At 41.8% G+C, this 27,108-nt stretch overlaps 1 protein-coding gene across 6 annotated transcripts in view; it reads right to left on the reverse strand.

Moving 5' to 3' along the window:
• AHI1 (Abelson helper integration site 1) overlaps positions 1-27,108 on the reverse strand; it is a 178,368-nt gene that overhangs the window by 139,865 nt on the left and 11,395 nt on the right. For all 6 annotated transcript variants that reach the window (XM_075924228.1, XM_075924227.1, XM_075924231.1 and 3 more), the window contains exons 2-9: positions 24,539-24,610; positions 23,826-23,947; positions 16,382-16,992; positions 14,437-14,618; positions 10,487-10,703; positions 9,526-9,718; positions 7,876-7,971; positions 822-1,007 (exon numbers count right to left, since the gene is read on the reverse strand). In XM_075924228.1, the coding sequence (XP_075780343.1) occupies positions 822-1,007; positions 7,876-7,971; positions 9,526-9,718; positions 10,487-10,703; positions 14,437-14,618; positions 16,382-16,992; positions 23,826-23,947; positions 24,539-24,548 (1,617 nt within the window). In that variant the 5' untranslated portion in view covers positions 24,549-24,610. The remainder of the gene's footprint in view (positions 1-821; positions 1,008-7,875; positions 7,972-9,525; positions 9,719-10,486; positions 10,704-14,436; positions 14,619-16,381; positions 16,993-23,825; positions 23,948-24,538; positions 24,611-27,108) is intronic.

The following is a 27,108-nucleotide window of genomic DNA, read 5'->3' on the forward strand; positions in this document are numbered from 1 at the left end:
CCCTAAAGTCAGAAAGCTGGGAAAGGCAAAAATGTTTAACAAGAACAACAATTTAAAAATACTATAAATATGGAAAGGATTAAATTCACTTTGGGTTCAGTGAAACAGTTCAAGACACTTTCCACAACTCAGAGACTATGTGGGGCCATGCAAAAAAACTGAGAGTGGACTGGCCATGTGGAGGTGCCCATCCATGTATGTTCCATGCCACAATTCACCCACGTCACTATTAAACAAAAATAAAGTATCTGTCAAGATTATAGATAAAGAAGCCAGTAAAAAAATATGTACAGTATTTAACAAAATTTTATTTTTAACACTCCATCTTGGGGTTGTTGGAGCAAATAATTCAAGCTATTTTGAATTTAAGATTTCATCTTCTTTAAAGGGTGTTAAATCTGATAAAAAATTACATTTTCTTATACAGCTTTTAGAACAAAAATAAAAACTAGGAGCTGAATTGTCCTCTAACTTACACTATATCTACACCATGTAAATCAATTAACTTTAATGATATTTGGCCCAATTTTCACTAATATGAGAGGAGAAAGAGGTTAAAGATGACACATGACTGACTGTATGTTACATTCAGAGTAGCAGGAAAAAATGTTTACAGAAAGTTGTAAAGTGCTAATTAGATTTTTTTTAAAGAGAGGACATGTTAAGATCTAGTATCCTTGGTATAGCAAGTTATAAAAGACAGTTAAAGAAAAAACCCTAAAAATGTTAACTTTCCATCTGATCATGGTTATGAATAAATAGCTTGAATAGATCTTAAGTATTTCTGTTTATATATAAATATGTAAATGTGTGTAACTTACATGATCTGGTAGTTTTATGCCTTTTATAGTTACATATAATGTTGATGGGTAACGATTTCTAGGACCTTTTGCCCACCAATCAAAAACCTCAATAACATTTGACTGTGTCCTGGTCCTTGGAGGTGGATAATATAATTGCAGACGCAGTTTCCCATTAATGTTTAGAACTCCATTTGCACCTACTAGCTAAAAGGATAATTTAGAAAAATTAAAGACATATGTTACTTTAACTCAAAATTCATACAAGTCCTTGATGACATTGACACTTTAGACCAAGAAGAGGCTCAACTTACTATTGGGGATAGTTATTATTACCATGAATGATGTCTGACTCTAGACACTTCATTACTCTTGAGAGAAAGCAAGCACTGCATCAGTATAGTGATGGAAATGTAGCCGTGTTAGTCTGGGGTAATTGAAGCAAAATGCAGGACAATGTAGCACTTTAAAGACTAACAAGATGGTTTATTAGATGATGAGCTTTCGTGGGCCAGACCCACTTCCTCAGAGCTTTCGTGGGCCAGACCCACTTCCAGGCCCACGAAAGCTCATCATCTAATAAACCATCCTGCATCAGTATGTTTGCAGGATCAAACCATACTGTAATTCAGAAAGCAGTGCTAGTTTTTATGCCTTTTTCCAAACTGGCATTTTCCTATCACTGTCACAAGTGTATATGATACAGCATTACAGTGGAATAGCTGCACCATTGTAGCATCTGTCCTGTAAACAACCCTAAGTAATGCTATGCTATTAGGCAAAGAGGAAATAAGTAAGCTCTTGAACTTATCCCTTCCATAAGTTACGTTTTTTGCCTACTAGGAACAGGAGATAAACCTCTGTCTGTCAGGATGCTTCCCCTTTTGTAGCATTAAGAGGAGTTACGACAATTTCATTATTTCAAGGGTGAGAAAAAACCCACAGTAAACCCCTCAATATTGGGATTCAACTAAAAGCTCCACTAGAATTTGGAATAAACAGAATTTGCTAAAATAAAAACTTCTGGTCCAGGTGCATGGAGATGTCACCCATGACACTTATCAATTGGAAAAAACTTAAAACACAACAAATAATTTTACAGCAACTTAGAGACTAACAAAAATGTAGATGGTATCATGAGCTTTCATGGACACAATCCAAAGTTAGCTACAGACTAACACAGCTACCCCACTGAAATTTATCAATTGATTAGCCTTTATTCAGAAGCTTCTGATTTTCTGCCAAGTGCTGCACTTGAAAAAGAAAATATATTTTTTCATGCATTTTGTACACTTCACTGAGAAATAACTATTTTCTCTATTGTCACACTTATTTCTCTGTATATGAAGAAGTTACTCACCTTATGCAATAATGACGGTTCTTTGAGATCTGTATCTCTGTGGGTGCTCCACGCTAGTTGTTGATGTATCTTTGCGCAGGGGATCGGAAATTTTTCCTAGCAGAGCCTGGACATGCCACATATGCACAGTAGCCATCTCATGGTGCCATTGGCATCCACTGATTGTGCGTGCAACATGGCTGCCCCCTTTCCTTCTCTACCATGAATCCTGTAGATGGACTCCAAAGTAGAGGGTAGGAGGGTAGGTAGTAGAGTACTCACAGGAATATAGATCTCAAAGAACCATCATTACTGCACAGAGTGAGTAACTTCTTCTTCTCTGAGTGCTGTCACTGTGGGTACTCCATTCTAGGTGTCTATAAAGCCACATCCACCTTGAGGCTTTGGAGCGTGTCCTGGACATGGACAACAGGACAGCTAGACTTACTGTGGCAGTAGGGATTGGACCACTTGCGATGGCATAGTGTTTTGTGAAGATATTTTCAGAGGACCACACTGTGTCTCTGCACATGTCCACTAATGGGACATCTTTCAGGAATGCTGTGGCAGCTGCCACAACTCTGGTGGAATGTGTCATTATTCTTTGTGGTGGTTATTTATTATGCAGGGTGTAGTAGGTATGCATAGAAGTTGCTAACTATTTGGAGAACCGCTGGAATGAGATTGCTTTGCCTTTTGAGCATTCAGCTATGTGGATTTACAGAAGAGTGGTCCTATTGAGGTAAAAAGTGATGGCCCATTTTATATCAAAGGTGTGAAGGGATGTCTCTAAAGTATCTTTGTGTGGCTTGGGAAAGAAGGCAGAAAAGTGTATATTTCCATTAATGTGAAAGGTAGAGGCCACTTTTGGTAAGAATCTGGATTGTGGACGAGTGTCACTTTATCCTTAGCAAAGATGGGGGGATCCGCCATAAGGACTGCCATCTCTCCTACGTGTCTCGGTGATGTGATTGCTACTATGAAGGCCATCTTCACAAACATATGGTGAAGACAACACATGGCTACAGGTTCAAAGGGAGTCCTTGTAAGACTTTTGAGAATGTGGTTAAAGTCCCAAGGTGGTGTGGGACCTCACACTACTTGATATATATTGTGAATCCCTGTTAGGAAACATTTGGTATTTAGGTGGGAAAGAATTGAAGAGCCCTCTGTCAGTTCATGGAATGTTGCAATGGCACCTAGAAGGACTTTAAGGGAGATGATAGACTTTCAGGTCCAGAAAATATTCTAGTATGGTGAAAATAGGCACCATGATAAATGACATTTGGTGTTGGTGGCACCATGCAGAGAACTGTTTCCATTTATACAAATAAGTTTTTCTGGTTGTAGAGCAGCAGCTGTGTGTTTTACTCAGCTGAAACAGGCTTCTTCAGCATGCTAGAACTATGGAGCAGCCAAGTTTTGAGTTGAAGAATTTCCATATTCAGGTGTACCATCCACCAGTAGTGTTGCTACAGGAGATCCAGTCACTGTGGTAGTAAATAAGAACTGCAGAGTGCCAATTGATTGACATAAGGGAAACAAATTTGTCTGAGCCAGGTTAGTATGTGAGGAAGATTTGCACTTGGTCTTGGCATATCTTTTGAATTACTCGGGGTGGATGGGAAGGCATAGAGGAGCAGTGCGGTCCATGTGAATGACACAAGGCTGGATCCCACTCTGGAGCAGAACTGATGGCATTTGTGAGTCTTGTGAGTTCTGAAGAGATCAAAGTGCTGGTATCCCCACTTGCAAAATGTCATTTGAGTGACTAAGGGATTCATGTCCCATTTGTGCTGCTCTGAGAAATGGTGGCCAAGCCTGTCTTCTGTGGTGTTCTAAGAAGTTCGTAAGTAGGCTGCTGTAGGTACAGTAAAACTCCGATGGTCCGGCATCTGACAGTCCGGCACTCCTGATGGTCCAGCACCATCAGGAACCCGGAAGTGCTCCGGGCAACCTGACCATTGGAGCTGTTCTGCCCCCAGCTTCCTCTATTCAGCCGCTGCTGACTTGGGGAAACCTGGGGTAAAGCAGCTGGGGTGCTTCCAGGTTGGTCCCCACAGCGCCAAGGTGCAGCGCTGCGGGGACTAACCCGGCAGCACCCCAGCTGATCTGTCCCAGGCGTCCAGATTCAGCCACTGCTGAAACTGACCAGCGGCTGACTCCAGGAAGCCCGAGGCAGAGCTGCTCTGCCTCGGGCTTCCTGGAGTCAGCTGCTGATCAGTATCAGCAGCATCTGACTTGGGGACACCTGGGGCAGAGCAGCTGGGGTGCTGCTGGGTTGGCCCAGTAGCGCCGAGGAGCGGCACTGCGGGACCAACCCAGCAGCACCCCAGCTGCTCTGCCCCAGGTGTCCCCAAGAGCAGCTGGGCGACAAAGAAAGACTTCCTTCCTCATACTCAACTTATCTGGCCAACTATCACATCAGCAGGACATGATGTGGCACATTGCCTTATCCCCCTGAAAAAGATCCCGTGTGCTTCTTTTAAGCACCACAGCCGGAAGCACTAATTCCATAGTTTGAGGCCTTCTGTGCAGAGGGAATGAGATTGTACTCCACCCTGTTGGTTGATGTAGAACATAAATACAGTGCTGTCTATGAGAATTCATATGGTTTGGTTTTGTATCATAGGTATAAAAAGTGGTGATAGGCATTATGTACTGCTCTGAGTTCTAGCAGATTGATATGTAGTCAGGACTCTTGAAAGGATCACTTGCCTTGAATGATGTGCTCGCCCAGATGCACTCCCAATCGTATGAGGGAGGCATCCATAGTTATAATACACATTGGAGGTACCTGATGAAAAGAGACTCCCTGCATCATATGTTGTATTTGTTCCTACCAATATAGGGAGGTGAGGATATGTTGTGGGACCGAGAATCTTGTTTAGTCCATCGCAGGAAGGAGTATACTCAGTAGCAAGTTAACTCTGGAGGCAACGCATGTGGAGTCTGCCATATTTTACCACGTGTCCCAGGATTTGGAGGCAGGTTCTTGTGGTGGTGAAGAGGCTGAATTGGACTATCATAATGAGAATGGTAAATGTGTCAAATCTGTGTTGGGGAAGCATTCCTTTGACTTGTGTAGAATCTAAATGTGCTCCTATAAATTCTATTTTTGAGTTGGTTCCAGAATTGATTTTTGTAGACTGATCTGTAGACACAAGTGCTGGAATAGAGTTTTTGTTGTTTGTATCATGTTTAGTGTTTCTTCATATGTTGTACCCTTGATGAGACAACTGTTGAGAAATTATTACCCCTTGTCATTGGAGATGTGCTACAACCACCGCTGGTGTCTTTGAAAAGACATTGTGGCCACAGAAAGGCTGAATGGCAGCACTCTATACTGACAGCGTTCAGAACCCACGGTGATACACAGAAAGCATCTGTGTGGTAGGTGAATTATGATATGGAAATTTGAAGGTTAAGGGCTGAGAACCAGTCTCCCTTGTATAGCACCGGAATAATTGTGGCAAGAGTGACCGTCTTGAATCTATGGCTGCGTATGAATTTGTTGAGCCTTCTGAGATAAAAAAATCAGTCTCTAACCCCTGGTTTTCTTCTGGGTAAGGAAATAACTGGAACAAAAACCACTGCCTTAGTAGCGGTTCCCTTCTACCACTCCGATTAGAAGGAGATGCTGTACCTCTAAGTATAGAAGGTGCTCATGTGAGAGGTCCTTGAAGATGAATGGGGGAGGGCGCTTGTATAGCAAAGGGATTGAGTATCCCGATTGGACGATCTCCAAGACCCACTGGTCTGTTGTAATGTTGGCCCATACCAGGAAAAAGCGGTGTAGATGGTAGCCAAATATGTAGTTGGAAGATGTCTGTATTTCTGGCGTTGGGGAGAGTTCTTTCAGATCCTCAACCAATGTTTTGAAATTGTTTTGAAGTTTGGTTCATTGTGACCTGGGTGTGTTGTGATCGCTCTCTATGGTCATTTTGTTTTGACCTATGTTCAAATGGTCTCTGTTGGTGTCTGTTGTATGTGTCCCAAGATCTTTGATATGTTGTTTACTGCCTCTGTTTGTTTGATGGCATATATATGCCTGGGGTTCTTAGTGTGGCTCAGGAGTCCTTCAGTGTATGGAGGACCTTGTCTGTTTTGGACACAAACAGACGTGCCCTGTCAAATGGGAGGTCCACCACTTTCATTTGCAGATCTTTAGGAATCCCCGAGGCTTGTAGCCATGAAGATCTGCGCATGACCATGGCGTGCTTCAACCCCGTCTTAATGGAGTTAGTTGGTGCCAACTGCACCTTATGTGTTAGTGCCAAGATCCATGTTGGTGCTGGTGGTGGCACTGTTGTGCGCATTGGCATCAGCAGTGCCGATAGCAAGACTTTGTGTCTTTGCTCTGACTTGTCCTGTTTGTGTGCTGTCAGCTTCTGTGCTGAGGTAGTGCCGGAGGCGCCCTGTTTCTCACCTGTGCTGAGTCTGGTGGAGCTAGATACCAAGGGCAGAGATCTTACCAGGTAAGCTCTCAACTTGTGAGAGTTCCAGTCTGATGATAACCCTGGAGCAACTGAAAGTCTAAGCCTTGTCTTTCAGTCTTGATTTCTCCAAGTTCATAGCAGAGTCCTCCGCAGTGGGCTTTAATGATTTTTCCAATTAAATAATTTTAAGGCAAAGTTCTCTATCATGCCTGGAACTGGCTCTTAGGTTGTTATAGTAGGAGCACTTCTGTGAGATGTGGCTCTCTTTGTGGCATCTGACAAAGTGTATCTCTCCAAGTATCATGTTTTTAAACTCAGGGAAGCAAGGCATAGTGACGGTTGTTGGGGTATTAAAGTTAAAAACAGAAATGTGTTTGTTTTTGTTTTAGAAAGTAAGACTGCAGTTAGGGAAGGAGCTGAGTGAGTTTTAATTTTCTTCTCTCGTTTTAGGCAAAAGAGTCTGGACTGTGAGGTGCTCCGTCTTCTGCCAAGGACGGTAGAGTAGGAACTAAGGAAGCCATGCCACATGTGCTGTCAACAGATGCCAATGACACCAGGAAACTGCTACTACACATGTGTGGCACTGGTAGACACTGCTAGGAAAAATCTCTGATCTCTGGTGCGAGGACACACAGACACCTGGGGTATGTCTAGACTACATCCCTCTGTCACTAGAGGGATGTAAATTAGACATACCAACATTGCAAATTAAGCAGGGATTTAAATATCCCAGGCTTCATTTGAATAAAAATGGCTGCCGCGTTTTGCTTTTTGTTGGCAGCTGGCAAGATGGGGATCTGGCGACAAAGAAAGCTTTTGTCGACCGATCCTCTAAACTTTGTTTTATGAGGCATAAGGGATTGGTCGACTATGTCTTTCTTTGTCGCCTAATCCCCATCTTGACAGCTGCTTTTTGCCGACAAAGTGCTGACTCCGCAAAACGCGGCGGCCATTTTTATTCAAATGAAGCACGTGATAGTTAAATCCCCGCTTCATTTGCAATGTCGGTATGTCTAATTTATATCCCTCTGGTGACAGAGGGATATAGTCTAGACATACCCCTAGAGTGGAGTACACACAGGAATAGCACTTGAATAAGAACTACATGATCTTTTAACAGCACAAGCTCTCTCTATCTGAATCTGTCTCTATACCTGTGGTTTTATTGCTTTTATTTTTTTTTTAAAGTTTCCCACCAATATATTTCTTTGAAAAATTAGCTTTGTCAATTTCTTTTAGCTACTTTATGCAGGCTTTTTACTCTTTCTGGTATATATATCATTTAAGTTCACAATACCTTTAGAAATGCCCAGGAGATTTTGCGAAAACCACTTTCCTGAGTTAGTACTTCAGAGTTGGCTCTTGCTTCATCCATACTTAAGAAATCAAGAATCTGCAGATATTAATTGGAATACATATTATACATTACCACTGAGAGTGTACTTCTTGTGGGTATTTTACATATAATTCGTGGTTTTAAACAGAATTCTCATTTTACTTAATATTATAAAAATGTCAATTACGAACTATCCCACATGCACATCTATCCCAAATGATAAACATACGCACAACCATATCACTGATATGATTTTCAACAATGCAAGTCTCAATTTTACAAAAAGCTTTTTATTTCACATCAGTCTCATATAGTTTTTTTACAAACAACTGAATAAAAGCAGCTCTTCACAAACCCTTCAAATGTCCCCAAACTGACTGAATATTTAACCCAGACAGAAGTATGTGGTTTAAAAGATTTTTTTTCCTAGCTTCGTCATTTTAAAATACAATTCTCTTGATTTTCATGGTCAGCATTCAAAATCTCCTCATATCCAACAACTTTTGCAACGGTACATGACATGCATAATGTTACAGGTACAATTCATCCTCCGATTTGTGGCTAAGTAACTCCAGTGAAATCAATAGAAACTGCAGACTTTCATCTGCAGTTTTTCTCTCAAATTTTAAAACGAGTTCTATGAAGAGCCTCTATACGCTACTATTATCACTTTTGTGATAAGCCAAAAATATTTTCTTTTAGTACTTTGCATGTAGTAATTTTATTAACATTGCAGACCATAAAGGAACATCTGGAACTGTTATCAGATTGCATATGCACAATGTATTTAAAAATATATGAGAAGGTTCAAAAAATACTGATTGCACTAGGTTTCCATTTCCACATTAAAACTATATAATCTTCCTTGTATATAACTGTCCATAAATAGCAGGTACAGTTACATGTTGAGAACATGCTTTATATTTTTTCCTATAAACATAAATGTATTTGAGACTGAGGCAGTTATTGCTATGTGAGGAATGATTAAGGGGAAACAGATGTCTACATTTTTTATTATAGCTAACATGCAAAAAGTCTGAGGGCTACATGTTGGCTATTCTTGCTTATGTACAAAAGTAGGAGGTGGCAGCACTACGGGGACAGTCATTATCAGCCTCTAAACTGCTGGTGATATGAACCCAAAAAATGACACTGCCCCTAATCTATTTTTCTGTCAGCAAGAAGTGCTAATGCAATGAGAGGAGTATATGCTACACCTTTCTCAAAGAGTATCAAAGCTCACAGTCTAGCAAATCCTTCTCAATCTTTTCTAGAAGCATTCTCATTGTGTCAACAAGATACATTCACCAGGTATTTATTTATTACCCAGAATAAAATCTAACTGAGGAAGGTATTTTAAAAACTGCTTAGTATTAGTATAATTCTATTCCTGTTCCCTTCGATGGGAGAACAGCTGGCCAATGCTGAATGTTTTTTTTAAAATCTCCACCATAATATATGTTCTCTTTAAAGAACTATGGTATTCAAGCAATACTACTGAGAATCATAATACTGACCCAGTATGGCCATTCTTATAATAAAGTGCTGCCAGAAACACATGATCAGAAAACTGCAACTTAAAAAATTTACTGTAAAGTATTTCATCTGTACCTCAAAAAACAGGACTACTTTGGGGCTTTCTTCAGCATCTTGAAGGAAATAACTAAAACGTTCATTAAATATGATTTGTTCCTCCCATTCTGGAAGTGTTGATTTAAATTGTCGGAAGTCATAAGGCTGGGTCATAATAGGAAGAATGTGCTCCACTCGTTCTTGTTCATAAAAAGATGAAACCGCCCGGTTGCTGTTTAAAAACAAATTGAAATTTTCAATCAAAATAGTAAGCAAAGAACAAAATACTGTGACCGTGTTCAACAAATGTAAACAAACAAAAAAAAAGGACAAGATAGCCTCTCTCTTTACTTTAGAAAGAATACTCAATAACCACCACAATTCTTAATGCAGTTGATGATGTACAGGATAATAAGCATAGCTGGAGTTCCAAATTCTAATAATCAAACATTTTGACTGCACCTGATCCATAGCTGATGGAAGCCAACACAAGTACCACTGACTTCAATGGGCTTTGAATTATTAGCAGATTGAGAAAAGGTAAGCAAAACAGTAAGAAAAATAGTTTCAGAGGGGTAGCTGTGTTAGTCTGAATGTAGAGCCCAACTTCATTTCAATATTATTATGGATATTTTATCAATAAAAAAAAGAAATACCTTATTCAAGCCTCAGTATGATTATTTGCTTATTCTCAACTAGGCTTCTGAAGATTCTGCAATCTCCGGACTTGTTTTCAGAGAAGTCAATCATCCCAAGAGCAAATGTGTGTCTGACCAGCTACACTGTTACTCTGATAACACATGTGCTCCAAGTGTGGAAAAAACAATGGCCCCATTTCTGCAAACAATTATATATATGCCTAATTTTAAGAATGCTAATCTAAAGTCTATAAGACTACACCCATGCTTAAAGTTAAACATTTATGCATATGGAAGCAGGAACACAAAGGGTTGTTTTTTGTTTTTTTGTTTAAATGGGGGGAGCAAATCAATAAAATTACCTGTGCTCTTTCTTGACATACAAACCAGTTTTCTGATCAATCACATGAATCTTGACCATTGGATGTGAAACCATGAGATCAGTTTTAAGCCTATCAGTTCGATGGATGTAAACCCCTAACACAAAACTGTCATCAAAAGCAGGTTTGGATTGAATGTAAACTTCTGGACTGTTCATTTCCTGGACATTTTCTGCAATTTCTGTGTTTTCTTCTAACGCTAGAAGCAAAGAAAAAATAACAGCAACAACCACCTTCAAATAGAGATTAGTGACAAATTATAAGGGATAAAAATCTATCCCATTTTCATAGCAAATTTTACATTAAGCTAATTATGTTTAGTTCTTTTTTTGTATGCAATACATAGTTAAAATAACGTCAGTGGATTTACAGCATTTTTCATATGTATATTTGTCTATATGCATGTATATTAATACAAGAATTCTCTAACAATGTTTATTATCAAATAAAAATTATTGAACCATAACCCTTATTCATGATTTGCACAGGGTCTTCCTGAGATTTCAGCATAAAAGTAGTCATCCAGAGTAAACTACAGGATCTATGCCATCTGGCTTTTATGATTTCAATAACTGAACAATAGGCTGTTGAATGGTTATTGTGATTAAAAATACCTTACTATTCACAAATTGTAAGACTAGCACAGGAACATTTGGCACAATTAGCTGAATCCCTTATACTACAATAGGCACTTGTGACTTAATTTGGTACCCCCATCTAGTTCTCAATTAATTCAACCCAAAACTAGGAAACAGAAAATATGCCATATGCCTCCTTTGCTATTTTGTAGTATTATAGTGGCACAGTAGCACCACTACAGTCAAGTCTGCATCACCTCGCATGTTTAAAGTCTTCTAAAATCAACATACTTAGTGGAGTTCTTTGAAATAAGGTGTGCCTCATATGGATGCATGATAGCATTAATGAATCAAATTTGCAGTCATTTGAGACAGATGTGTACAGATGTATGCTCTGGGAAAAACAGAATTAAAAAAAATAGCTAAGTGGATATTTCTCTTGCCTATAGCTGGAGATTAAACTATTGATGTCATACAGGTCAAAATGTCTCAATAAGTTAAATTTTAACCAACTGTGGCCAGACAGACTAACCCCATATCTTTCTAACCCCATATCATCCATCTTATTTGCCTCTCTGAAGCACAGGGCAGAGAAGGAGCAATAATATCAGCATAGTCTATGCTGGCTGATCTGATCCTGAGAAGCTGAAACACAGATATGTGGATAGAGAGCAGTTAAGTCAATAAGCTGGCCTCGAGGCTGCGGCTGGCACCTATGTTGATTCGAACACACACAGTCCCTGGAAGGGGAATTTCCCACTGAGAAAACAATGTCCCGTACTTCCAATTTAATCATCTCAAATCTCTCTTACAAGTGTAAATTAAGTTCACAACTCCCTTGTAAGAACTGGTCTCACAGCAGACAGACCAGCATCAATTGGCATTACAGATAAGAAAGAGAAAATACGTGACCCCCATGGGTATAAAAGATGGGCCCAGCACACACTCACTTTGAGTGTCATTCTACCCTCTACCTGCTGGTCGGGTTAGGTGTTTGACCTCCCGAGGTTCTATGGGGACGCCCACCTCGTATTTTCGTCTTTCCTAGGAATTGAGGGACCGGCCCTGGCCTGACATGCTGGAGTCGAGAGGCACAGAAGGGGGTAAAAATTGTACCTGGATGTGGTCCTCTGTCTTAAGTGTACACATAGAAAGAGTAAGCTGTTACTTGGTACCATTATTTCTATTTTTCTATCTTTATCTTCTTTGTAACCATTTTTAAGATCCATATTTTGCTAGCAGTATCTATATTTTGCTAGTAGTTAAGAAATAGAGCAATAGCCATTGTAACCATATGATTTATAAGCTTCTTTAATAAACCTGTAACTGTTTAAGCTTTAACCTGACTCTTTCAGATGCTGTAACAGAACCAAGCACAATTTAAAAGAACTTCAGCCGGTCTTAAGGGACAGATATAGGGAGCCCTGACCGTCGGCTGACACCAACGCAGTTGAAGACACTCATCAAATCTTTGAAACTGAGAACAGCATGTAAGAATGTGTACAATTTTTACACTGTGCACGTACCAATACAGAAAAATGGCTAGAAGGTTTCCAGACTCATCATTTTACATCTTTGAATCGCAATTCTTGTAAATGTCCTAACATCTAAACAGCTAATCGGATTATTTTTAAATTGATTATGCCTCATAAGGTGCAAGGTAGCACTCAAGACCACATTTGGGGTCATTTGACAGAGGGGCTTCTGAGTTACAGGCCCTCTTATGAAACTGGTTTCCTTTTGCTGTCTTTTACTGTTAAACTGAGAGACAATTATGACTGGATGAACCACAAACCCTATTGAGACTCAGGGCTGTGAATTCACACTTTATTTAACATAAAGGATAAATTAATCACACATCCCTAAGGAGTCTTAGACTGAGAGGCTGGATATTGCTATAATTTGTGAGTTGTGGACATCAAAATTAATTTGGGGGAATGTAATCAAAACCCAAGAGGGTGGAGGGAAGAAGAGGATAGATGTGTAAATGCCTCCTAGGAGGGGAGAGGAATTATAGGATGGAGGAGTGGGGGACTGGAGGAGAGATTTGGAGACTGGGTTTAGGGCTGTAGCAAGGGAAAAGGGGCCATGGTGATGGATGATTAGGGAGGCAAAAGAGGTTGGGGGTTCAGGCAGGAGCCTAGAACTGCCCCTACAGCTCTGGCAGTGCATCTTAACCCCTTCCAAATGGCCTCAGTTCTGTCAGTGCAGCTCAGTCCTCTGGAATTCAACTTCTCTGCATGCCAGCGTACACCAAGCTCCCTGCACCCTGACTGACCTGTCAGTGCACCCCAACCCCCTGCACCCCAACACTATTACACTGTAACATAGTAGTCCTTCACTCCAAGCATGTAATGTAAGTCGAGTTATAGAGGGAGGAAATAACAGCGGCAGAAACATGTGTAAACCAGAGTGTGAAGGCACAGGTATTCCATGCATGCAGTAGGGAGGACTAGGTACAACAGTGGAGAGAGGTCTTAGAGTGGGGATTGCAGTGAATGGCTCAGGGGTCATGGTTTAGAATCCTGTGGGTGAGAATGAATGGAGGTGAAGAGGGTTTACATTTCAGCAACTGTGGGGGTGGCAGAGTAAAGGTATTTGTATTAATGGGACATAACAATAACTGATGAAAGAGTGCAGGGTTAAGATTGCATGGGCAACCTTAACGGCATTTTCTGGTTTTCAGAAATTTCAGTCTTGCTTAATGAAACACTCTACCGTGAGATGACATATTGCCAAGCACCATGAACTTTGAGTTGACGGTTTTTTGCTACTAAATATTTATACAATATTCTAACCCACCTTTTTTCTCAGTGATAGGAAAAAGCATCTCCTAGCAGCAGCAAAGTCTTCCAGTATGAAAATATTTGACTACAGTCAAACCTCCCTTGTCTGGCACCCTCGGGACTTGAGTGGTCCCGAACCACAGAATTTACTGGACAAGGGGAAGTTCAATGCTTCCCAACCCAGGTGTAGGGTTCTACTCCCGATTGGGGCTGTGTTCCCCACTGCCAGCCCTGGCTGGGACTACCTCCAGCACCGGCTACCTCCAGCCCCAGCCAGGGCCACACACCCCACATATTATGCTCCTGGCTGCTGGCACTGCTGCCTCTACCCCTGGCTGGGAGCTGCTCTCCTGGCCATAAGCCCTGGCTAGGGCTGTATGCCCCACTGCACCAACCTGCAGGGGCAGCACTCCTTACTGCCAGCCCAGCCTGGGATGCACTTCTGAACCTGGCCAGCTGGGGCTCTCTGATCCAGCAATATCCATGGTCCTGCCAGACCATATATGTTGCCGGACCAGAGTCCCATATTTTAGAGGTTCAATGTGTATAATATTTTGAGTACACAAACCTTTTTTAGATTTCTTTTTTGCTTTCTTTATTTTAGGTTTCAGTTTTTCCACATCTTCCTCCTCCTTGTATTCCTCTGTGTTCATTTCATCTTTAAAGGCAGATGCAAGCAATCTTCCTGGTGACTTTTTTTTGCTATTATCTTCCACTGGGTTAGGCTGTAGTTCAGCAAGGGACATCACACTGTAATTTAACGTACAACACTATCAGCAAGTATACACTGTTTCCATTGTTAATCTATTAAAAAAGACTTGACTTCTGAAACAGCCTCTTCTTGTTTCTTGAACTCATTAGCTCCCCAACTTCAATCCCATGAAAATATATTTTGGTTTGATTAGCTAATATGGTGACACATATTTTATCGCTCCATTTTATTATCCTAAGTCTTACCTTGTAAAATGTTTTCATGTAGTCACAAGACTACTCATGTGCATAAATTTAAACATGATAATTGCAGGATCAGACCCATAGTCCACATGAAATAGATACTAAAGAACGATACATTCTTTTAATTGAGTGAATAAATACTTTTGACTTGAGACAATATTCCTTAATGCCTGATTTTAATCAGGTTTGAGCCAAAGGCCACACAGTCAATGATAGGAATGTAAGCGACTAGCAAATGCTTATTGGATAGTCGCCTCGACTAGTCGCTCCCCCCTCTTGCTGCCTCTATCAGAGAGAAGCAGCAAGGCAGAGGGGAGCAGGAGCCAGTGCTGGGGGGAACCGGTAAAGCTGGTTCCCCTCCAGCACCATCTCTGAAGGGAAGTAGAGGCACAGTGGGAAACTGTGCGAGCAGGGACTGCAGGGCTCTTGTACATTTCAAAAGCAGAAGCGCCGCAGGGAGCACAGGGCAAGCAGGGACTCAAGCAGCCCCGCTTGCACTGTGCTCTCTGTGGTGCCCCCCCCCTTGCTGCCTCTGTAAGAGGCAGCAAGGGGAAGGGCAGCAGCTGGTGCTGGGGGGAGCTGGCTTAAAAGCCAGTTCACCCCAGCACCACCTCCGGGGTGCTGCCTGCCCCCCCCACTGCCTCTATCAGAGGCAGCTAGGAGGGAGAGGGGACACTGCTGTGAAGCAGCCCCTGTCCGGAGGGGTCCGAGCTGGGAGTTGGGCCCCTCCGTGGACAGGGACTGTTACCTCAAAGCAACCCCTGTTTGAAGCAACCAAGGCTGGTCATGGACAGGGGCTGCTTAGGCAACAGCCCGTCTGCGGCCAGCTCTGGCTTCCATGAACAGGGGCTGGTGCTGGAGCAGTCGCTGTTCACAGCGGCCAGGGGCTGCTGCCTAAGCAGGCTCTGCCCGCAGTCAGTGCTGGCCGCTGTGAACAAGGGCTGCTGCGGCACCAGCCACTGTGTGCAGTGGACAGGGCTGTCCGCCATGAACACGGGCTGCTGGACTTAGCATGAGCCAGGACCAAGCAGTTCCAGCTCACGCTGATTGCTGTGCCTCTGCATTTTAAATGTAGTAAGAGCCCAGTGTCTCTAGAGCTGGAACAAGCCAGGACTACTCAGTACTGGCTTGAGTTGGCTCCTCTGAAACTCCTCCACTGCGGCTCTGCAGAGGCACTTATAGACTAATTGTATAGTCAGTACAAATTGTATTGACTATACAATTAGCCAAATAATCACATTTTAACATCCTTAGTCAAGGAATGGCATCCACAGTAAATAACTGATAAGTTAAATACAGTATTGCAACATTAAAAAAAGGTTATTCAAGTTTGTAATTTCTTACAAATTAGTATGGCTCTTGGCAACATTTTTAGATATGAGATAGAAAGGGTTCTGGGGCTGGGAGAGGAGAGGTTCCCTCCTCACAAAATAAAATCATCGGGCTAGTTCACAATTAAAAAAATATTGCAGCTCCATTAAAACATTCTTTCCCCATCCTGAAAATCAAACACTTTAAAAAAGAAGTATACATGCATTGATTACAATTTACCATTATACCTTGTTTCAGCTTCAGATACAACTGGCACTTCTTTCTTCTTTTTCTTCTTTTTGCCCACTTCATTGTTCAATACAACTTTTTGGCTTTGAACACTGGAGGTAAATTCAGACATCTGTTGTTTAAGTTTTTTTCTTATCTTCTCCTTAATTGCACTTGCCTCATCTTCAGCCACTTGCAGCTGATAGGCTTGAATTAGCTGTTCTTCCTCTTCTAATTCAGTTACATCTCTTGCTTCATTCAAGGTACTTTTTATCTTGTCGTCACCTTTTTGATAAGATGCATCTGTCTGTGATTTACTTTTTGTTTTCTTCTTTGGAAAATCAGAAATCTGTTTCTCAAAAGTCTCCAATTTAGTTTCATGTATCTTTTCCTCCTCATTAAATTGTTCTTGTAACACTGCTTTCTTCTTCTTCTTGTCAGACTTTGGTTGATTGTTTTCTTCTCCACTAACAATATCATTGTTTAGTTTTTCTGCAACTGAAGCTTTGTCTCTTAGTTTGTTTTTTGTAAACCGGGGGCTCTTTTCCTCAGGATTATAAGTGTTATTTATAATTACCTCATCATTTCCACTTTCTTTAGCTAGATCAAGATTATTTCTAAAAGTGTCAAGCTAGAAATAAAACACAGAACATAATTTTAAGTATAAATCCTATGTAATGTTACTAAAATAGTTTAGTACATTATCAGTTTACACTATATTGTGAAATGTAAAAATGAAACTAGCCATCTAATCACTGTCTTGTTTAAACCTAATGAGTACCAGATGGAACAGTAACAGATAATTCATGCTTAAAATAAGTGATTGTACTTGTGCTGTACTTCCAATGTTCTTTTTAAACAAACATCTTACATCTATATTCACTACACAGTAAAAATTCTAAACTACTTTTATGAACAGGACTACTCCATAATGATGTCAATCTAATATATTTTGAAAGATCCGCAAAAATGAAAGGCAGAACCAAAACATGTCTCAAATACAAGGAAGTATTAATGTTAGAGGTACCAATGACTGTCTGGACTCATTTTTTTATCATGAGTAATCTGTCAAAGTTTGACAAGGAAATCACATTCCAAAAGAAACCAGATAAAATTTAAGAACTGACAACTCTAAAGAGGACAGCTCTTATAAAACTATGGAAAAAAATCTTCTTTGCCATTACCATATTTTTCAAAAGTGAGACAATCCTGAGACTCTCTTTCTCTCTGGCTAAGAAGGACACAGCGGCCAAAGCACCCTTGACAACTTTTCACAAACTTTGAGGACCCCTATCACAAGTGTACTTATAAGAACAGCAGATAAAAAGACAAACTAATTTTAGATTGATGGGATCCCTTTAAATAACTTATATTTTTTATTTCTTTTCTGGGTTATTGTTTTTTTGTTTCATGTTTTTATTAATACTTAAGGATATTATATAGGGAAATTGAAATATTCATCTGGTCTGTCTAGATAACGCCATGAAATATCATCCTCAGGGACCGACGAAGGGGTTAGGAGGCAGGCAGACCCAACCCTAGATGTGGCTAAAGCATGCGGCTACAAAGGCAAACGAACTTTTGGAATCTGATTTCTATGCCTTGTCTACACTCACAAGTTATATTTGTTTTATTAAAGTGCTGGAATTAAACTGTTGTTCCGTGTTCATACTGTGCTCCTTGTGATAGTGGAGCATATTCATAATAGCAGCTATTGAAATGGCACGGAGAGCGCTGCATTGCAGTAGCTATCCCATGGGGTAACTGGCCACAGAGTACTTTGGGAACGGTTTGCAATGCCGCATGAGGCAGACAGCATAATGTAATGCAGTTTCCTAATTCCATTGTTCCATGGTCATCCTTCTACATTGACAGCTGCTTTTCAACTGAAGTGCAGAAGAAGCGGGTAGAGTGTGTGACAGGGAGTGTGTGCATGTATGGGGGAGAAGGGAGAAATTGTGTGTTTTGGGGGAACAGATAGGGCATCAACCTTCTGTCTTGTAAGTTCAGACAATGGCAGGACACAGCAGGAGAGAGAAACCCAGACATCAGCAATCTGTCTCACAGACACATTCCTACCTCTGTGTTCAATGGTACAAGCATACCACTAGAATGACTTGCTCTGTTTCCTGGAGCAGATCACCACAGTTTTCAGGCTGTCATAAACAGTGCTTGAAAGCGGAAAGGCACACCAGGGCAACCAGCAAAGTTCAATACAATGACCAGAGTGGGCACTTGAGGGATTATGGGACACTTCCAGAGGTCATTAACTACTCAGAAAGCAATTGAAGTGTTTACATTCGCACCTCAGCGGGATAGCCTGCTGCAGAAAGGGGTTTGCCTCTGGTAGAGGTATTTTTCTTAAGGGCGGTGAAACTGTAGAGTTTGTGCACATTTAAATGCCTTACCAGTGTGGACACCTTGGGAGTTATACCTCTGGGAACTGATATACTGCACTCAAACTTGCCAGTATAGACAAGGTCCTAGAAATTCATCTCTGAAGAGTAGAAGAAGTATATGCTTGACTTTTCATATAGCTAAGCAAGAAAAGTTGATCACGCTTTATCTGTCACCATCACAAGTTTCACCTCAGCTATCTTAGTTGCCAAATCTTCCACTCTACCCTTGAGATGAGGAGGAAGTCTGTTTTAGCCAGAACTGATACCGTGGGGGGGAGGGGGAAAGAGTGGGAATAAGAGGGAACAGATTAAATAAGGAGGAAGAAAAGACACTGAAGATGTTAAAGAAAGAAGGGGGGGAGGTCAAGAGAGAAAAAATATTATTCATAATAGAAGAATAACTTAGAGGGATAAACAGAGAACAGGAAGAAAAAAATTCACCAACACAGAGTTTAAAAAAAAAAAGGGAGTGAGGGAAAGGAAAGAGAAGCACAAATCCAGAGATAAATGTAAAAATGTATTACTCAAAAAGAAAGTATTATGCTAAAATATTAAAATAAATAATTAAGTGGGATGTACATGAATGGAAGAACAAGGAATGGGACTGCATGCAATGATCATCTAGAGCAGTGGTACGTAACCAGTGGGTTGTGACCCCCAAGGGGGTCATGGATGTCTTCCTGGGGGATCGCCTTGCCACGCAGCCGTCAACCACTGGGCCCAGCCATTGGCCGCCCTGATCTAAGCACCATGTTGCCGCCAACAGCCGGGCCCAGCTGTGGGGGGTCATGATTGAAAAAAGGTTGCACACCACTGATCTAGAGCAGCAAAATAACAAAGGCCAGCCCTGTATTTACACACCTTTTTAGTAGGCATACATATTTTTAAGTACACAGAGCATACTTAAAACTATGTGGGATTCAATTATGAAAATACTCATCATCATATGAATTTAATTTTTTTCTGCTAAGGTAGTCCAATAACATCCTTTCTATACAAAAGCCAACAATCTAAAAAGATTGGCAGATTATATACAGGTAATTAAGAGTGACGGGTAAAGGAAAGAAAATAAACATATGTATACAGTGGCTAAAAATGCACCAGATTACATACAACATAAAATGAAAAAAGGTAAAGCATACAAAAACTTCAGCTGATTATGGATGGATTATCAAACCTCTTTATCTGCATTTTTACTGAGCAGGTTTTACCCATAAAGCATAATGGATGAAGCTATTTAACAGACAATTAATTATAGGATCTACAATGACACCACAGTCAAGATTGTGTCATTCTTGTCTTTGACAGGACCTTATACTTTCCCTATAGGCTGAAGAAGCAGTTTATTTTCCGAAAATAATTTGGATTTAATCATTTACATATATTTGATTTTCTGTAATTATTCTGATATGTAAGAAGTATTCCACCAAAGAATCACACTTATTTTGACAGGTGTGACCCATTATTTGTAAACTTTGAACAATTCAACATCTAAGGCATCCACACATGGATATATGCCTAATTGGAATGACAAAACCTTTTATCCACAACCCTCTTAGCAAAACAGAAGCTCCTCCTAAGTATAATCAAACACTGTTCCACAAAAGCTAGCAAATTACAGGAACATACAAACTCTATTAGTGGTACAAAAAGCTGCCTATAGGAAGGCTGAGACCTTAGTTCAGGGATGGGTAAGAGGTGGCTAGCAGGTCGAATTTGGCTATCCAAGCCACTGGATCCAGCTTATGGCAGCCTCCCTTAATACATAGCAATTCGAGGGCTACATCTACACTGGCATGATTTTCCGGAAATGCTTTTAACGGAAAAGTTTTCCGTTAAAAGCATTTTCGGAAAAGCACGTTCAGATTGGCAGGACGCTTTTCTGGAAAAGCACTTTTTGAGGAAAAGCGTCCGTGGCCAATCTAGACGCGCTTTTCCGCAAAAAAGCCCCGATCACCATTTTCGTGATCAGGGCTTTTTTGCGGAAAACTGTACTGTGCTGTCTACACTGGCCCTTTTGCGCAAAATTCTTTCGGAAAAAGACTTTTGCCCGAACGGGAGCAGCACAGTATTTCCGGAAAATCACTGACGATCTTACATGAGATCGTCAGTGCTTTTCCGGAAATTCAAGCGGCCAGTGTAGACAGCTGGCAAGTTTTTCCAGAAAAGCGGCTGATTTTCTGGAAAAACTTGCCAGTCTAGACACAGCCATGTTGTTTTAAATAGCTGACTGCTAATTGCTCTGCAAGCTGGGAAGGACAGGGAGGCTTTGCACACAGTGCCTGCCCCCTAGCAAAATCCCTCAGCTCCCACTGGCCTGTTTCCAGCCAAGAGGAGCTGAGAAATTTTGCTGAAGGCAGAGACAGTGAGCAAAGCCTTCCTCACATCCCTTCTCCATGCTAGACCAGTGCCATGTGGAGCAGCTAACCCATCAGGCAGGCATGGAGCCTGCCTCGGGTTCCTGCAGGACTGCTGGCTGGGAGACATCTATTTAAGCGCCTCCCAGACACAGCCAGCGTCTGGCACCCCACCCCTTCTCTCCTCCAATTTCCTATCCCAGGCCACAACCTCTCCCTGCCCCAGGTTACCACCCAAAACCTCTTACTCCTCTCCCCACCTCCTCCAAGTCACAACTCCGTCCCAGACCCTGCACCTCCTCCTATCTCCTGCCTCCAGGCTAGAACCTCTCCTGCACCCCTACCCTTCTCTGACCTGCACTCCATTCCCCTGCCCTAGGTCATCACCCAAACCCTCTGCACCCTCTTCCCCCCCCTTCTCCCAGGTCACAACTCCCTCCCAGCCCCTGTACTCCATCCTACACCCTTCCCACAGACAAAAATCCTCTCCTGCACCCATACTTCCTCCCAGCCACTGCAACATAATCCCCTACTAAGGATGTTAAGGACTAGTCGACTATCCGATAAGCAAATGCTTATCGGAGAACCAATTTGACTAGTCGCTCCCCTCCCCGCTTTGCTGCCACTATCATATATCATATAGAGGCAGCAAATTAGGGGGGGAGAAGGAGTACTTCAAAGCAGCAGCGCAGCACAGAGCCCACTGTGAAACACCATGGCAGAGTTCCGCATTCCTCCTTTGAAATGTAAGAGTCCCTACAGGATTATATATTTCAAAGGAGGAATGCCGAAGTGCCTATCGATTAGTCGAGTAGTTGACAGAAATTCCACCAACAACTCGACTAGTAAATTAACTGGTATTTAACATCTTTATCCTCAACCCCAGATCATAACCCCTTCCTTCACCCAAACTCCCTCTCAGACCTCACATCCCCTCCTGCTCCGCAGTACTCTATCCCAAGCTTCCTTCTACACCCCACCAGGCCGCTTGCACCCTCCATAGAAGTGTGGCCTTCAACCACTTACTAAAATCTTAGAGTGGACCCCCCATTAAAAATTATTGCCCACCCCTACCTTTGTTCCTCAGAGAGCTCCAGCCTGCAGAACCTTAATTCATGACACTAGGATATATGCATTATGACTTTTATTACATGATCACATACTATTCTATTCACAGGACACCTGCCTCTTTCAGTGAGCAGAAAGGATGATTCTTTAGGGATGAATCTTGGTTATACAGTGAAGGAAATTGTTATCTGTAGAACCTGCACTTCATTTGTTCTACACGTTGGAAGGTATGTAATAAATATGGTGTCATGGTTAAGGCACTTAATTGCCACATTGGTTAAATAGATTTTCTTCCTGCCTATGCCACAGAGTTGCTCTAAGAGCTAACTAATACTAGTACTGTGGGAATAATCTTGCACACATCACACATAATCTTCACATATCACACTCGCACCGAAGTTAATGTGAATTTGGAAAGCTTGAGGGATGACCTCCAAAATTCTGAGAAACATGATGGATAAGAAATAGATTGACACAATTTTAACTATAGGCATGTCAATAGCCACCATTTAACATTAACCTTGAATTACATTACTAGTATATCAAGGTCACTTGTAAGTTGTAAACTAGGGTATGTCTACACTAGCCCCCTAGTTCGAACTAGGGAGGCTAATGAGGGCGACCAAAATTGCAAATGAAGCACGGGATTTAAATATCCCACGCTTCATTAGCATGTTTCCGAGTGGTCGCCATTTTGGAAATTGACTAGCCCGGAATAACTGCCCCCGTCTAAACTGGAGTTCGAAGTAAAGCCCTTAATTCGAATTAGCTGTTAAACCTCATTCCAGGAGGAATAACAGCTAAGTCGAGTAAGGGGCTTTACTTCGAACTCCTGTTTCACTGCCACGTGTAGACGCGGGCAGCTATTCCGGGCTAGTCAATTTCCAAAATGACGACTGCCCGGGAACATGCTAATGAAGGGTGGGATATTTAAATCCCATGCTTCATTTGTAATTTTGGTTGCCCTCATTAGCCTCCCTAATTCGAACTAGAAGGCTAGTGTAGACATATCCCTACTATTTACTCTTATTGATCAGCATAGACATTAACGAATAAAGGACATGCATTAACAATGAAAGGCACCTGTTATGAAGCAAACACCATGGTTTTTTTTCCATAGTGCTTGCTGAAGCATCTCCTTTCTGTAGAGAGGGATGAAGTATACCCTGACAGTTATGGGATGAATACAAGAATGATTAGAGGTCTAGAGAACATAACCTATGAAGGACGACTGAAAGAACTGGCCTTGTTTAGTTTGCAAAGGAGAAGACTGAGAGGGGACATGATAGTGGCTTTTAGGAATCTAAAAGGGTGTCACAAGGAGGGGGGGGAGAAAAAATTGTTCTCCTTGGCCTCTGAGGATAGGATAAGCAATGGGCTTAAACGGCAACAAGGGAGGTTTAGACTGGATATTAGGAAAAACTTCCTGTCAGGGTGGTTAACCACTGGAATAAATTGCCTAGGGAGGTCATGGAATCTCCATCTCTGGAGATAGTTAAGAGATACTGGGTCCTGCCGTAAGGGCAGGAGACTGGATTTGATGACATCTCGAAGTCCTTTCCAGTTCTAGTGTTCTATGATTTTATGATTTTTTTCCACCAAGGCAATGAGAGTCAGCATTCTAAGGTTGCCAAACTCACCAAAATAGTCTCATGAGAGTGAAATTTTTGCTTCTTTAATTTCTTTTTGTCTGTCAGCCCAGAATGACTCCTGAATATTTCCTCAAAGCGAACCTTCGTTTTTGCCTTTGCCTCACTCTCCACTGGAAAAAAGAAAAGTAGAAAAGTTAAAATGATTTGGTTTAATAATTAGGTTCACTAAACAGCACTTGATCACACTTTTAGGAGAGGAGAGTAGCATTTTCACCATACATGAATTACATTAATCAGGACTTTTACTTTACCTTAAGTTTTACCTTAAAACTAAGAAAAAGTTCCCCTTTACAATGGCAACCAATGAAGACTAACTCAAAGCAGCAATAAATGTAGGACATAGGGATGTGAATGGTTAACTGGTTCCAATTAACCAGCAGGGGATAGAACAACCCTCTCCTCCCCAACCCCCACCTGATGCTGATTAAATTACTAGGAATGTAAAATCCTATTTAATCAGTTATCTCTTATACATGTCAAGACAAATCTCAAATACATTGTGTATCATATTAACTATCAATTTTATAAATCCTGCAAACTATATATAAAAAAGTTCATAAAACATAACATAAAAACAGCTATAAGCACTGACCAAGAATTAATCCAAGGAAGCACAAAAGATCAACAGATGGAATTATTGAGCATTCATACCCAATTCGAAGAATAAAATGCATGTTGGAAATTAAAAAAGAAGTTCTCACCTGGTGGCATTTTCAGTTCTATATTAAGAGTGGCTCAATACACTACACCTTTCTTTCTCAAAGTTCAGCATTCTGTAAAACATATACTAACATTCAGAATAGTTTAACTAACAAAACTAAGTTGTAAAATTTATAAATGTATGCCAGCACAAAAGCCTGGGCTGATAATAAAAAATGCTAATCTGAATGGAACTAAAATTCAATTCAATTTATATGGAGCAATGCAAGAAATACTTATCAAGATATAAACAGTGCTATGCAAAATTAAATAGATTCCATTTCCCTTTAATTTATGGCAAGCTCTATAGAAATATTTTACAGATAGATTGTTTAAAAAAAAAACCAAGAGTCAATCCTGCATACACTCTTCACTCAGATGTAACTCCAACAGAAGTCAATATTAGCTTTGACCGAGTAAAGATCATAGGACTGGGTCCCAACTTGATTCTTACAAAATGTGAGGTGTCCTAGTTCTAAGATACACTTGAATGGCTATGCCAAGAATCAGTTTTAGCAATTATTGGACTGTCACAATGTACGAAATAGCATAGGGTGAAATGTAGTGGTCAACTCTCCTCCCTCTCACAAAACAAAATATGCAAACTCAGCAACACCAAAACACTTTGCAAAGCTGTATTGATTCCACTAATTTTTTTTATGAAACAATTATAAAAAGTCTGAAAAATATCAAAGTATTTTGTTTTGATATTTTCTAAGTGAAGTGTTTTGATTTTTCTGTTCAATAATTTTATTTTATTAATAAAAACAATAAAATGCTCAAAATTACACTGAAATGAAATGACTTTTTGATACATCAACATTTTCAAAAAAATGTCAAATCTACCCAAATCTTATTATTCTATTATTTTTCAAAACTTGCAGTGAACCAAAATTCCATTATTTTCACAGCACTAGAAACATTCCCCCCCCCCCCCCCCCAAAAAAAAAAGAGACAGAGAGGGAGGGAGAGAGAGAAAGAGAGACAGACAGACAGAGAGAAGCTATGCAACAGCATCTATTTATTTACACCAATTCTGCCTCTTGCTGCTAGGTAGTCTTTTGAGATGAAATCTTGCCAACTTCTTTACATTCTGAAAGCTGTTTGAAATTTTGGCATGGATGACCAAAAGTTGCTTTACATAAGGGGTGGGGAAACTTTTTTGGGTTGGGGTTGCTCACAAGTGAGAAGCGGAAAAAAACCTCTTGATGATGTGTGAAAAGGAGAAGGATACTCTCCATATTTCCCTCAAACACCAGAGCTTAGGGCAGTGGTGGGCAATAATTTTTTGCTGGGCGTCACTTTGGAAATTTTTGAAGTAACCCCAGACTGTACAGGAAGGGGCAGAGCATCAAGCAGAAGGGGTGGGGCCAAGATACTTCCCGGTTCCCCACCCTCAGACAATGACTGGTCTGGGGGTGAGAAAGTGCCTTTCCCCTCCCCCCATTCCCTTTAGGTGCCCATGCCCCTGGTGTGGGAGGAGACTTCCATGCTCCCCTGTTCCTCGGCCAATTAGGACCTGATGACAGGGGAATACGCAAAGCCTCCTCTGCTCTGCCCCTGCCCTGTGAGCAGTACGCAGCACTTAAAAGCAGACGAGCGGCAGGGCCTCCGCAGGCCAGATCCACCCGTCTGGCAGGCCAAATCTGGCCCACAGAGGCCCTTTTCCCTGCCCATGGCCTAAGGAGACCTAGGTCAGTATATTTTGTGTGCTCCAGCCCCACAGTGGAGCAGAAGGGGGGGCTGGAGTGCCAGCGCGAGCTCCCCAATGATGGGGGGCTGGTTCTGAGCCTCAGGGGCTAGATCCCAGCAAGCCAGGGTCAATTTCTGGCCCCTGGGCCTTAGGTTCCCCATCCCTGCTTCACATGGTGGGCTGAGGGGAGCATCTTTTGTTGTAAAAATGTAGGTTGTCATTTCTCATCTGGTAATATTTTTCCACAATAGAAGTATCATTTATTTCTAGCTCAGAAACAAAACTACATTGTTAAACTATGCATCCCTATGGTCATACTACATGTTGGACTTCCTTGGTCTGACCCTGGGGTCCCAAACCAGGGAGTTTGCTGGACCAGGGGAGGTCAATGCTCCCCTGCTGGTGCCCCATTCCCGGGCTCCTGTCCCTGGAGCTCCCAAGGCTAGGGTTCCCATCCTGCTGCCCACTCGCCACCAGAGTTCCCTGGGGTCCCGGCTCAGACTGTCTGACCACTGACAGCCCCACTGTCACCTGGGATTCCACAGGATTCCTCTGCTGCGGCCGCCCAGTCCTGCCACCACTGGGGATTCCCCAAGGCTCCTCTGCCATCACCTGGCCCTGCTCCCGCCAAAGGTTCCCTTGCCGGGGCTGTCTGGCCACCCCTGTCCCACTGTTTCTGAGGATTCCTCAGACTCCCCTGCTGCCTGGCCATGCTGCCATGGGGGCGGTTCCCTGGTCAGGGCACAAGCTCCCCATTCACCGCCTGGCCCCACTGGTATTGGGGGCTCCCCACCCCACAAGCCCTGCTGACACCAGGGGTTCATTAGCCTGGCTGGGGCTCCGCAACCACCACCTGCTGCTGGCCCAGCCAGGCCTCCC

This window comes from Pelodiscus sinensis, chromosome 3, assembly GCF_049634645.1.
Source record: "Pelodiscus sinensis isolate JC-2024 chromosome 3, ASM4963464v1, whole genome shotgun sequence".
NCBI classification, from domain to species: domain Eukaryota; kingdom Metazoa; phylum Chordata; order Testudines; family Trionychidae; genus Pelodiscus; species Pelodiscus sinensis.